General features: G+C 45.5%; 1 protein-coding gene across 5 annotated transcripts in view; it reads left to right on the plus strand.

The window, feature by feature from the left end:
* Nucleotides 1–14,069, plus strand: part of LOC122684782 (urea transporter 2) — a 28,385-nt gene extending 14,316 nt beyond the window's left edge. For all 5 annotated transcript variants that reach the window (XM_043889117.1, XM_043889120.1, XM_043889119.1 and 2 more), the window contains 5 exons: nt 720–912; nt 3,819–3,966; nt 4,597–4,731; nt 5,788–5,837; nt 12,657–14,069. In XM_043889117.1, coding sequence (XP_043745052.1) covers nt 720–912; nt 3,819–3,966; nt 4,597–4,731; nt 5,788–5,837; nt 12,657–12,857 — 727 coding nt within the window. In that variant the 3' untranslated portion in view covers nt 12,858–14,069. The remainder of the gene's footprint in view (nt 1–719; nt 913–3,818; nt 3,967–4,596; nt 4,732–5,787; nt 5,838–12,656) is intronic.
* The last annotated feature ends 424 nt before the right edge of the window (nt 14,070–14,493 follow it).

Genomic DNA, 14,493 nt, shown 5'->3' on the forward strand with positions numbered 1-14,493 from the left:
GACATTGTACAGTGATAGCACCGCTGTGCTAGGCGTTCCACACACAGTATTTCATTACCTATGCTCCTTTACTCTTCTTTTTTGAGAACTAAAAGAGCCCCTGGCCCTACCCCACCAGAGCACAGGGAAGGAAACTGAGGTCCACAGAGGGTTTAGAGCCATGGGGTCCTGTCACTCTCCGGAAAACTTCTCATCCCTTCTCCCCAGCACTGCCCTGTCCTCGGACCCCATGACCCTACCAGGACAACCTCCCAGGGTGGACAGCAGGCCCAGTCACTGCCCAGAGCCCTCAGGGGGCCAGACCCAGCTCCTCCTTCCCCTGCAGAAACCACAGGGCACCCCGGCCAGGATCGCCCTCAGCTCCTCCGCAAACATTTGTTGAATGAATGAATGGGATTCCCCTTCGCTGGTCTGTCCTCTCTGCTCATGCCTGCAGAGGGAGCCCTAAGGCCCTTCAAGGAAGTTCTGTGACTCCCTTGCCTTAGGACTTTCCCCAAAAGACCTGCTTCTGAAGCTGAGTCTGGGCACCCGCCCTGTAGCTGTGTGGGGTGGAGGAAGAAGGCCCAGGGAAAGGGCTGCCCAGCGCCAGTCAGGCTGGGAGAGGGAGCCAACCAGCTGTTTTTCCCCCGAGAAGGCTCGGGGAGCCCCCTTGTCCCACTCAGTCTAGCGCCAGGGCCAGGGGGCTTCTTGAGCAGCATCTCCTGTGCTTCTGCCATCAGCCCCATCCTCTCCAGTGCCCTGGGCACCATCTTCAGCAAGTGGGACCTCCCGGTCTTCACGCTGCCCTTCAACATCGCCGTGACCCTGTACCTGGCGGCCACGGGCCACTACAACCTCTTCTTCCCCACGACGCTGCTGCAGCCGGTCTCCTCTGTGCCCAACATCACCTGGTCAGAGATCCAAGTGCCCTTGGTAGGTATCGTGGACGGTGGAAGGGCAGCGCCTGCCCGCACCCAGTGTTAAAGTGGCATGTACTTATTTTGCATGTCAGAAACATCCAGTTATATTAATACCTATTACCAGTCATTCAGTGCAAGGCACTCTACCTACAAAATCACATTAGCCACCAGCTTTTTCTTTTCTCTTTTTAAGAGCTAAAAGGGCCATTTCTGGCCCCACTCTGTCCTGTCATAGCCTGAGAGAGAGACCAAGGCCAGGTTAAGAGACTGCCTGAGGTCATGCAGCTAATGAGTGAGGGGTAAAATCAAAAGAAGCCTCCTGACTTCTAGATTTGGGTTCTTTTGTCTTTTTTTTTTTTTTTAAGCCTTTTTGATCCCTTACTCCAGTTCATTCCAAGCTACATCACGTTTTTCTTCTCATTCAATGTCTTTGAATCATTGACAACGTGCACACCACACTGCTGTCTGTTGGCTGGAGAAGTCTCTGCTCCAGGCTGGGGAGCGGGTTCCCCTCGCTCTCTGGGGCATCGCCCACTTTAAAACACAGGTGTTCCTCCACTAAGAAACATCTAGCAGAGCTTTTTAAGCTTTTGGTAAGCGTTCTGTATATAACGCTGGCCTCTGGAAGTCTGCCAAGATAGATTGAAAACAAAAAAAAAACTAGGCTAAAAGCTGTAAGTCAGCCTGGAGAAACGTGCCCATCAACCTTCTTTCTTAAACTGGGCACGTTTTCTCTGAGGTCCTCTACTGTTACACTAAATGGCTCTGTGGACCAGCGCTCACTCTGAAATTTGTTATTAGCAGTCTATCATCTAACCACAACGCCACCTGGGCTTGTTGAAGGGACTTTGTGTCAGACATAATGGTGTCTAGTTTTTCTGAGAGTTCAGGGAGACAGCAGGATGGCATGGAAAAAAGAGCCCTGCATTTGCTCAAGATGTATTATCTAGGAAGAGACGTGTTCACATTAGCCCCATGCTTGTTGATGTGTATGTGTGTGTGTATGTATACCTTCATGAGCCAAATATGAGAGACATGCCATGTTAGCATTTCAGACCTTCACGCTTCCCTTTCACAATATTCCCCCAATCAGTATCTTCAAGTCAAAATGGCTCTAACTGGCATGGCTATGGGGGGATGATGGTAGAAAGGGAAAGTCTGAGATACTTTGCATTCTCCAAACCACAGTTTCCATAGGAAAGACAACTAGGAATTTTGTAAAAAACAAACAAAAAAAAATTAAATGGAAAATTCTGTACAAATACTTTGGAAGCCCCAAAGTTCCAGGAAAGACAGAGTCAATGCTTGGTGATTATTCTTTGAGAAATACTCTTCTGGCTAATTTTGAATGGATTATGATGATGGTGAGTATGTCTTGTCATTTTGACAGTCACAATTAGAGCCTTGAGTTTGGGAAAACAGTGGTAGATGTTAGAAAGAGGGTCTAGGGCTCCCAAGGATTTTGAGGTTCTGCAAGCTCCCCTGCTTTTTGGTGATGGGAGAGCCTGCCGGAGGCTGCAACTGGCTGGGGACCAGATAGCCCAGCCACTGCCTCCATCCAGAACTCCGTCTGTCCCGCTGTCCCCCGCAGAGCCGATGTCTGAGTCCTGTCCTGTTCTCTGTCCTAGGGTACGGGGGGACTGAGCCCAGAGGGTGGCCCACTAGACCACTGCAATCCTGTCTGGATGTGGGTGAGGGCCCTAGAGCCACAAGACCTCCCTCCCCAGCACCCCAGGTGGAGGCCTTGGAGGACGTGGGCTGAGGGAAGACCTGCTTCACCATGAACTATAAACAAGGGGAGCATGAACCCAATGCCCCCCAGCAGGCCCAGAGCCCCTCCCACGTTTTCCTAGCTCAAGTCCCTCTGGCCACCCTTCAAAACACAAACCCAATCTCAGTCACTGGGGAAGCCTGTGTGCCCAGGATCTTTTCCCAAACTTCAGGGTGCGTGTGCAAGTGCCCACAAGACACTGGACTCTGGACTTCCTTTCTCGTCCACAGACACTCACTACCTGAGACACACGGAGGCCGGACACATCAGGGCACTCCCCCATCAGCCACCACGTGATGGCTTTACCACTAAAACCCGCACATGCCAGGGTACCACCCGCCCAGGGGCTCCTCTGTGGATACAAGTCTAGTTGCTCATCCAGAGGACCGCACCAGTATGACCAGACATGCTGTTCTTGGCACAAAGAACCATCTTCCCATCTAATATTTGGCCTTCTATGCATGTTTTTAGCTTTAAAAAAAAAAGATGTTACAAGAGTTTTTCAATCCCAACTCTGATCAGCCATCTAGTAATTTTCTAATGAACAGCACACTGATTTTTACTAAACCCAAGTCCAGTTGCTCACCATTCAAAAGCCAGTTCTCAAGAGACAAGCGTTGGTAGGAAAGGAAAGTTTGCTTTATTTCAGAGGCCAGCGACCAGGGTGGAACGTGGACTCCTGTCCAAGAACCAACTCCCCACAGCTGTTCAGGAGCTTTTAAAGGAGAGTTTCAGGGTTATAGGGCTTCCCAGGTAGTGCGAAAGTAAAGAATCTGCCTGCCTATGAAGGCGATCCAAGAGACATGGGTTTGATTCATAGGCTTGGGAAGATCCCCTGGTGTAGGAAATGGCAGCTCACTCCAGTATTCTTGCCCAGAAAACTCCATGGACAGAGGAGCCTGGGAGTTTAGTGCCTTACACTCATGTTTCTAAATAAAGGAAACAACATTTTAACCCTTTACTGTTCTTAGAACTCAAGATTAAAACAATAAATCTTGTATTCCTTGTGAAGTGAAATTAACTGAAAATATCTTGGAAAACTGTTGCAAAATGTTAGTATGGAGGGCTTGGCACCAAATATTTTCCAGCCAAGGTTCAAGCTGTCTCTTTTGCCTCCATAATTGCATGTGATCCTGTTGGACCTGCAGCTTTTGAGAGCCATCCCTGTTGGAATCGGCCAAGTGTACGGCTGTGATAACCCCTGGACTGGAGGCATTTTCCTCATAGCTTTGTTCATATCATCGCCTCTAATTTGCTTGCATGCTGCAATCGGATCTGCCATTGGGATGTTAGCAGGTTAGTGCTGTTATTAATTAACTTAATTAATGGGCCTTATGAATGGGTCCCTTATTAATGAGCTGCAAGAATGTCGTGCCTGGGGCCAGCTCCAAAGAAAATGGTGACGTGTGTCTTCATTGCTCCACCTGCTTATTCCTGTAAACTCTTCTTCCTTCCACGTCACCTGTTCTCTGCATTTTGGGTGCTGTACCCTGCTGCTCCGCTGAGCAAACCCCATCCAGAGAAAAGCTCTGCTCACTTACACCTCTGGATAAACTAAAAGCTTGGGAGGAGCTTGTTCCAGGTGTGTTTATATTGGAAGCCTTATCTCTAATCATGATAAGAAGCTTGTTCTCCATGAGAGAACATTCAGGTTGATACCTTAACCCTCCTTCTTCTGGCACTGTTCAATCAAACTTCAGATCATTACTTAAAAGAGTCTCATACCCATACCAGCTGAACCACTGATATGCATGTGACTCTAAAGCCATTTGTCTCCTTTAGATGTTTTCCCCCTGAATAGTCGGGAGTCCTTTTCATAAATTCTCCGGGGGTACTGATAACTGTCTGGGTTGAGGACGGCGGGGGACTTCAGGGCTAGTGGGCCCACGTGATCCCACACAGCGCTCAGCCTGTCTTCTCCCCCAGCTCTCACTCTCGCGACGCCCTTTGACTCCATCTACTTCGGACTGTGTGGCTTCAACAGCTCGCTGGCCTGCATCGCCATAGGAGGCATGTTCTATGTCATCACCTGGCAGACGCACCTCCTCGCCATCGCCTGTGGTGGGTATTGCGTGCAGAGTTCCCTATCCACTTCAAATGACACCAGCGTCTATGCCCACAAGGAAACCACCTGCAAAACTTCTGCTGAGCCTCCAAAGATAAATGGGAGGATTTGTTTGCTTTATAAAGGGATTTTTATTTTAAACTATTTTGAATAGTTCTTGACATTACAATAGTTTACATTAAAAACCATTTTCATTGGATGCAAAGTGTTCAGCCACACAAAGACACAGTTTTTGATGGAGATTGTTCATCTGTTGTCTGTGACTGCTGCTTTCCAGGCTGGTGATTGAAGCAACTCTTGTGTAAATTAATCTTTATATGGAGAATTGGGTGATTTACATCAGATACAGCAGTTAATCTTAAACACCCAAACAGTGACCACAGGACCTTCAAATAATGCTTATAGGTGTGTGGTCGGGGTATTCAGTGACTTTCTAATAAAGGTTTGCTGTTGTTAATATCCTAGGAACCATTGGCATATTTTTAGTGGAGAAATTGAGGGTTCAGAAGCAAATCCCAATTACTGTGGCCCATTTTCACAGACCCTGACCTCCCACCAGCTCTTGGGTCTCCCCAGTGGCTAGCCTGGCGATGCCCTCAACACGCAAAGCCCAGATGATGAGGCAGCAAGCATATTTGATCTTCCTCAAGCTTACAGAATGCTGTTCCTCCCTGGAAACCCATATTATGTTAATAACTTGTGATGAAATATCCCAGCAGGGAGTTCTGGGATTCACACGCCTTGGCTGTATAGTAAAATGTTCACTTATGGTTTATGCTGCTAAATGTTCCTTTGCTAGAATGCAAGGTGGTAGGACTCAGGAGAACTGTAACAGCTAAATTCTGGTCCTTTTTAACAAAGTTCATCTGCGTCTTAGTTATGCCGGCATTTGCCTGGAATTTAACACTTTTCAAAGCTGCCAAGCAATGGAAATGTAACTCAATTTTTTTTTTAACCTGAGAGATAGCATTTGTGGCATAAAATGTATGGGGAGAGAATGTATAAACTTGAGGCACTGCTGATTTCCTGACTATTTCTTCGTTCCCTTGCAGCACTGTTTGCAGCCTACCTCGGTACTGCCCTGGCTAACATGTTGTCTGTGGTGAGTTAACAGGGCTAAGGACATGCCTCACACCCTCCCCCATGTTCTCTCGGCCCCCCAAGCCCCTCTTCCAAGAACCCTTCCCCAATCCATCTCTCTTGTCTCAAATCATTTGCATTGTGGATCCTCCATCATGGGTTGCTAGGATGATTATGCAGATGTATCAGATACAGGGAAAAAATTAAGCCACCTCACTGAGATTCTGCAATCTCTGCAAGGCTGCATCTGAAATACTGAAAAGATAGATTCTTTATCCATTGAGCCTTCAGGGAAGCTCTTCATTTTCTTTCAATATGTGATCTTAAGGAGCAGTGACCCCACAAGAGACTGACCCAGACTTGCCCGTCAGTGTCCAGGAGTCTCTGGTGGAGGAGTGGGTCGGCGGTGGCCTGCTGCGGGGTTGGGGGCACTGAGTGTAGCAATGCGTGCATGGGATCTTTTGAAGGAGGTCGCCATTATCTTCATTACCTCCACCATAGTTTGGTCTCAGGTCAAACAACTGGAAGGGAACACAGCCCCACCCATCAACAGAAAATCGGACTAAAGATTTACTGAACATGGCCCCTCCCATCAGAACAAGACCCAGTTTCCCCCTCAGTCAGTCTCTCCCATAAGAGGCCTCCATAAGCCTCTTATCCTTCTCCATCAGAGGGCAGACAATGGAAAACAATCACAGAAAATTAACAAATATGATCACATTGGACCATAGCCTTGTCTAATTCAATGAAACTATGAGCCATGTAGGGCCACCCAAGATGGACGGGTCATGGTGGAGAGTTCTGACAAAACATGGTCCAACAGAGAAGGAAATGGCAAACCACTTCAGTATTCTTGCCTTGAGAACCCCATGAACAGTATGAAAAGGCAAAAAGATAGGACACTGAATGATGAACTCCCCAGGTTGGTAGGTGCCCAATATGCTATTGGAGAAGAGTAGAGAAATAACTCTAGAAAGAATGAATAGATGGAGCCAAAGCAAAATTAACACCCAGCTGTGAATGTGACTGGTGATGGAAATAAAGTCTGATGCTGTAAAGAGCAATATTGCATAGGAACCTGTAATGTTAGGTCCACAAATCAAGGCAAATTGGAAGTGTTCAAACAGGAGATGGCAAGAGTGAACATCAACATTTTAGGAATCAGTGAACTAAAATGGACTGGAATGAATGAATTTAACTCAGATAAACATTATATCTACTACTGTGGGCAAGAATCCCTTAGAAGAAATGGGAGTAGCCATCATAGTCAACAAAAGAGTTCAAAATGCAATTCTTGGGTGCAGTCTCAAAACCAACAGAATGATCTCTTTTCATTTCCAAGGCAAACCATTCAGTATCACTGTAATCCAAACCTATGCCCTAACCAATAATGCTGAAGAAGCTGAAGTTGAACGATTCTATGAAGATCTACAAGACCTTGTAGAACTAACACCCAAAAAAGATGTCCTTTTCATTATAGGGGACTGGAATGCAAAAGTAGGAAGTCAAGAGATACCTGAAATAACAGGCAAATTTGACCTTGGAGTACAAAATGAAGCAGGTCAAAGGCTAACAGAGTTTTGCCAAGAGAACACACTGGTCATAGCAAGCACCCTCTTCCAACAACACAAGAGAAGACTCTACACATGGACATCACCAGATGGTCAATACTGAAATCATATTGATTATATTCTTTGCAGCAAAAGATGGAAAAACTCTATACCGTCAGCAAAAACAAGACCAGGAGCTGACTGTGGCTCAGATCATGAACTCCTTATTGCCAAATTCAGACTGAAATTGAAGAAAGTAGGGAAAACCACTAGACCATTCAGGTATGACCTAAATCAAATCCCTTACAATTATAAAGTGGAAGTGACAAACAGATTCAAGGGATTAGATCTGATAGAGTGCCTGAAGAACTATGGATGGAAGTTCATGACATTGTACAGGAGGCAGTGATCAAGACCATCACCCAAGAAAAAGAAATGCAAAAAGGCAAAATGGTTGTCTGACTAGGCCTTACAAATAGTTGAGAAAAGAAAGATGCAAAAGGCAAAGGAGAAAAAGAAAGATATACTCATTTGAATGCAGAGTTCCAAAGAATAGCAAGGAGAGATAAGAAAGCCTTCCTCAGTGATCAATGCAAAGAAATAGAGGAAAACAACAGAATGGGAAAGACTAGAGATCTCTTCAAGAAAATTAGAGATACCAAGAAGGGCACAATAAAGGACAGAAATGGACCTAACAGAAGCAGAAGATATTAAGAAAAGGTGGCAAAAATACACAGAAGAACTGTACAAAAAAGATCTCAGGACCCAGGTAATCACGATGGTATGATCACTCACCTAGAGCCAGATGTCCTGGAATGTAAAGTCAAGGGGGCCTTAGGAAGCGTCACTATGAACAGAGCTAGTGGAGGTGATGGAATTCCAGTTGAGCTGTTTCAAATCCTAAAAGATGATGCTGTGAAAGTGCTGCACTCAATATTCCAGAAAATTTGGAAAACTCAGCAGTGGCCACAGGACTGGAAAAGGTCAGTTTTCATTCCAGTCCCAAAGAAACGCAATGGTGAAGAATGTTCAAACTACTGCACAATTGCACTCATCTCACACACTAGCAAAGTAATGCTCAAAATTCTCCAAGCCAGGCTTCAACAGTACATGAACCGTGAACTTCCAGATGTTCAAGCTGAATTTAGAAAAGGCAGAGGAACCAGAGATCAACTTGCCAACATCCACTGGATCATCAAAAAAACAAGAGAGTTCCAGAAAAACATCAATTTCTGCTTTATTGACTATGCCAAAGCCTTTGACTGTGTGGATCACAACAAACTGTGCAAAATTCTTAAAGAGATGGGAATACCAGGCCACCTGACCTGCCTCTTGAGAAATCTTTATGCAGGTCAGGAAGCAACTGGACATGGAACAACAGACTGGTTCCAAATAGGAAAAGGAGTACGTCAAGGCTGTGTATTGCCACCCTGCTTATTTAACTTACATGCAGAGTACATCATTAGAAATGCTGGGCTGGATGAAACACAAGCTGGAATCAGTATTGCCAGGAGAATATCAATAACCTCAGATATGCAGATGACACCACCCTTATGGCAGAAAGTGAAGAAGAACTAAAGAGCCTCTTGATGAAAGTGAAAGAGATGGGGAATACATGTAAATCTATGGCTGATTCATATCAATGTATGACAAAAAAAATAAATAAATATAAAAAAAAAAAGAAAGTGAAAGAGGAGAGTGAAGAAGTTGGCTTAAAGTTCAATGTTCAGAAAACTAAGATCATGGCACCTGGTCCCATCACTTCATGGGAAATAAATGGGGAAACAGTGGAAATAGTGACAGACTTTATTGTTTTGGGCTCCCAAACCACCGCAGATGGTGACTGCAGCCAAAAAATTAAAAGATGCTTGCTCCTTGGAAAGAAAGTTATGACCAACCTAGACAGCTTATTAAAAAGCAGAGACGTTACTTTGCCAACAACAAAGATGCCAACATCTAGTCAAAGCTATGGTTTTTCCAGTAGTCATGTATGGCTGTGAGAGTTGGACTATAAAGAAAGCTGAGCACCAAAGAATTGATGTTTTTGGACTGTGGTATTGGAGGAGACTCTTGAGAGTCCCTTGGACTGCAAGGAGATCCAACCAGTCCATCCTAAAGGAAATCAGTCCTGAATATTCATTGGAAGAACTGATGTTGAAGCTGAAACTCCAATACTTTGGCCACCTGATGTGAAGAACTGACTCACTGGAAAAGACCCTGATGCTGGGAAGGATTGAAGGCAGGAGGAAAAGGTGACGACAGATAATGAGATGGTTGGATGGCATCATCGACTCTGTGGACATGAGTTTAAGTAAGCTCCAGGAGTTGGATGGTCAGGGAAGCCTGGTGCGTTGCAGTCCATGGGGTCGCAAACACTTGGACATGACTGAGCGACTGAAATGAACTGAACTGAACTGTCTCAAATCACACTTTCCTCAGCAGCTACTAGACAGAAGAAGCCAGTCCTCAAAAGTGGAAATGTCCACATTAGTCCATCAGATCCTGTGGTCAGGGGGCCAGTGGGCCTGCTTATAGGACAGTGTGAAGAACATGATCTTATAAATCAGACTTATATTTTGTAAGTTTCTTATAAGTAAATCTCCTCCACAATTAATTTTAAAACATCATTATTTAATTTTTCCTTATGTTTATGGATCAACACCCAGTTAACTTGTGGGCCAGTGTACATCTTTGTTCATCCCACAGCAGCTACTGGGTCTGGTGTCATGAGGCAAGGTTTCTGGGATGACAGGGAGCCAAGTCCGAGAGAAGCCAGAGCTGGTGGCTGAGGGCTTGCGCGGCAGTCTGAGGACCTTTGTTTGTCTCAGCACCAATGTAGGTGGCCTGTGAGGTCCAGGGGAGCCACGTGGCCAGCCCCAGCCCCATATACACAGGAGGGGCCCAGGCCCCATTGCAAAGTACACAGGGCTCAGCCTACAGTTGATGCCTCCCTTTCCATAAGCATTGAAGGCTCATCACACAGGCAACCAGGAAAAGTCCTGATGGTCCTACAGGTGAGGGTGAAGATGGGGATTTAAATCTCTCCTGTTTAAATCTCTCCTCCACCCTCAGTGACATTGGGTGGTTTGCACATAGCAGAGGAAGTAAATTTTTAAGCAATAGAACTGACCTTCCCTGATACCATCCTGTGTCCCCTGCTGGATTAAGTCCCTGCTCTGGGCCCTATCACATTTTGTGTGCATATCTGCTATGACACTTGACATATGACATTTTGCATATGACAAATGACACTGAGACAAATCTAGTACACACCAGTCCTCTTCCACCTTCAGCCCTTGTGCCCCTTCAGAACAGGGGCCTGATTGTATTCTTGTCTTTATCTCTAGTGCCTGTTACAGTGCTCAGCTCATAGTAGGTGCTCAAGAAATGTGGAATGAATGAAACTCTAAGGTAGTGAGCCCCCGCCATGGGGTATATTAGAGCTGGGGCTAAAACAATCACCAGAAACAGGATGAAGCCTGGTGTCTGAGGCTCCTGTCTGCTCCAGGCTTTCTCATCTTTTCTTGCCCCATTCTTTCACTTAATTGTCCATCCAATAGCTATGTGTCCTTCCTCAGACCAGATACTGGAAGGATGCAAATGGGAGGCTTTGGCTTCCATTTTGCTTGTGGTCAATGGCCCCTTCCTCTATGTGCACAGAGGTTACAGGTTACACCACTCAATCTAGACATTTTTCAAAACAAAATCATGTTCACTTTCTGTGTGTGTACTATGTTTAAGACACTGTGGCTGCCCACTCTCAGGGATACAAAAAAGTGCAGGCTATTAATTCACTCTAAAGGAATTCCCAGTCTCCTTGAGGAACAGGGTATAAAAGTGTTGAATGACATTTATGAGACTGTTCACGCCTCCACAGAAGAGGGCACTGAGGAGCCGCACAATTTTGCTTTCTAATCGCCCCGGCATGTGCAGCCCCATCACTTCACAGGGCTGCCCTCTGCTGGACGAGGGCAAGTAAAGACCATTTATTGAGCACTTAGTATGCACGAGGCACCAACTCTTTGAGTAGATAGCTATATGCCTGTTTTCTTATTGAGGAAACAGTTTTCAGAAAGAGGAAATGGCTCCCGCAAAGGTGACTGGAGCTGAGATTTGGATCTGGGTCTGTGGAACTCCCAGCCCACATCCTTCCCACTGTAGGACTTGAAGGGAGTGCTTTCCCAAATACCCCACACAGTCTTAGCAGGGCTTTGGATATACTCACAGAGTGGAAATCATCAGTCGTGGGTGTTCCTTAAGGCTACAGTTCTGATATGAGGCTGTCATTGCTCCTTAAGTCCCACCCAGCAGGGTCATCTTTGAACATGCACACACATCTGGCCTCATTCCTTCAATGGCATTCCCTGAAGTTTTTACTGCTTATGATAAAAGGATGTGTTGGGGAGAAGGGGCATTGGTTTGATTTGCTTCATAGTTGGATTTTCAGGCTCTTTGCTAATAAGCTATTAAGGTTATCCCAAATGAAGAATGAGGAGGGGTATTTAAAAGCCTCAAAGCATTTTAAGGAATAAAAACCAGAGGAACATCAGGAGAGGGGCTGTTGGGGATGGGAGTGCCCTTGAGGAGAGGTGCAGTCCCTCTTGGTCTTAGCTCCTTGGGACTCAGGTGTTATGTCTCTGCTTCTCTCCATATGTCTGCTCTGTTCCTGTGTCTCTCTGGAATGGGTTTCTTCTGCTGCACACAGGCCCCCAAATATCCACCCAGCACTGGCTGGCTCTCGAGTCCTTTTCTGATCAAGAGCCTTTGAACACAGTCTCTGTGTCTCTTAGTTCAAACTCTTAAGAGAGAGATTCTATTCCCAGGTTGTCTGCCTAAGGGAAGCCATATTTGGGCTACGTGTTTATCTCTAGTCCAAGCGGATATGAACAAAGAGAAAAAAGTTTTGAACAACAACAACAACAAAAAATGGCTGCCAATGCTGTTCCTTCAACAGGGGCTTGTGGAGAAGGTGAAGAATGGCCACAAGTCCTATAGTGGGAGGCAGAGCCTGGCCAGACACACAAGAAAAATGTGTCTTCTACATAGAGACACTTTATAAGAGGGTTCTGGTAGGGTTCTGCATTTTGGAGAATATGTGCTTGTCAGTGGAGACTGACCCTCCCCCCAGCACTATTTGATTTATATTGGTCATGAGTTAAGCACTATTGCAATCACTGCCCACAAAGCCTCCCCGTCTCCACCCAGGACGGTAGGTGGTTGAGAAAGGCTGATGAAATGAGCACGGGCATCTGATATAACCAAGATTCCTCTTGTCTTCCCCTCCCCCCCAGTTTGGATTACCGCCCTGCACCTGGCCCTTCTGCTTCTCTGCACTCACCTTCCTGCTCCTGACGACCAACAACCCCGCCATCTACAAGCTCCCACTCAGCAGAGTCACCTACCCAGAGGCCAACCGCATCTACTACCTATCCCAGGAGAAAAACAGAAGAGCATCGACCATCACAAAGTACCAGGCTTACGATGTCTCCTAAGTTGCCCTTTCCGATACATGGCTCTGTAAATTCAACCTTTGGCAGGGTGTCCAGGTACCGAGGCTGAAGGCCACTTAAGCTCTCCTGTCTGTTCTGTGATTCTGCCCCCAAGCAAGCCTACACCCTAGTTATTCCCAAGAACAGGGGAATATGCATGCAGTCACTATTCAGGAAGCTCTCTGTTCCAAGATGCAGAATATTTGTCAAAAATATGGTTACTTTCAACTTTATACCTATAGCTCACTCCATAAGAGCTCCCTTTGAGGAGAAGCTTCCCTCTTTTGCAAAATAAACCACATCCCTAAGGACAACTCACCAGGAAGGGGACAGAGATGGGTGACATTGTCATCAGTCATTTAGTGCAGTGATGTCCAGTATCAGGAAATTAGCCAACAAGGCAAAGGGCGGATCTGCCTCCAGCTCTGCCACGAGTGAACTCCAACCACTCAGGTGGGTCCATCCCCCTTCCCAGCTCCAATTTCTTACTGGTTTCATGACAGAGAGGGGTCTTGCAGTCCCTTCCACCTCAGAAGTATTGATCCTTCTCTTTCCTCTAACCTGACAAGTCAACATGACCAATAAATAATTACTTTAAGCTAAGTAGAAAATGAAAGGGCTACCAGGAGAAGAGGCAGGACAATTTCAACGTTGTGTGGAGATTTATTCTCGAGTCATGCGATGTTCTGGAGTAGGAAATGGCAACCCACTCCAGTATTCTTGCCTGGAAAATTTCATGGACAGAGAAGCCTGGCAGGCTACACTCCATGGGGTCGAAAGAGTTGGACACAGCTGAGCGACTGAGCACACATGAACATGTGTGATGTTCTCTGACTTGGGGTTATAACCTAAGTCCACTGGAAATGACAACATGCCATCCTTTACATCACAAATGTTACTATAATTGTCATTAAATGAAAAGTGATCTTTCTCAACATTTAAATCATATTTTAAACAAATATGTTTCCTTTTATAATATTCATAAGCATACTCATTAAATGATTAAGCTTGCAAGTTGGTGTGGGTTTTCTTAAAAGTGGGGCTCACCTGTTCTATGATCAAGCATATATTTGAAAAGAGTATATCATGAGGATGAACAGATAAGATATACTCTTACCTCTTTCCACAGGATCACTTGCCACACATTCTGTCTTAACACTGAGAAAGAAACAGCTATATATTCATTGTAATGACTGTATTATATAAAGTCCAAAACAATAAAAGTCCTCCCCTCTAGAAAAAAGAGATGAGGATAGGTTGAAAGTTATCAGAAGAAGGTTTGATTTGCTTATAAAGAGAATTATACAGAAATGACCATAATCATTGTTTTCTATTTGAGTTGAAATGCTGATTGTTACACCTCATTCCAGTTTTTAGGGGAGAGTCTTGTGCCCTAAAATGACTAATCCAGCACCTCTTGAATGACCAGTAACTAAATGTTATTTAGTTGCTCTGGTTATAACATTGAGCTCCTAAAACACAGGACCCTTTTGTGGGAAAGGGGCATGTGGCTCAGCCTTCCCACCCATTCCCCCCAAGAACAGGGGTGAACTTACAGTGCCTCAATGTCCACGCCCTCCATACTTCCAGGATAACATGATGGGGTTAGGACCTAAGGCAGAAGATGAAGGAAGGAAGC

The sequence above is a fragment of the Cervus elaphus genome, chromosome 27, assembly GCF_910594005.1.
Source record: "Cervus elaphus chromosome 27, mCerEla1.1, whole genome shotgun sequence".
Classification (NCBI taxonomy): domain Eukaryota; kingdom Metazoa; phylum Chordata; class Mammalia; order Artiodactyla; family Cervidae; genus Cervus; species Cervus elaphus.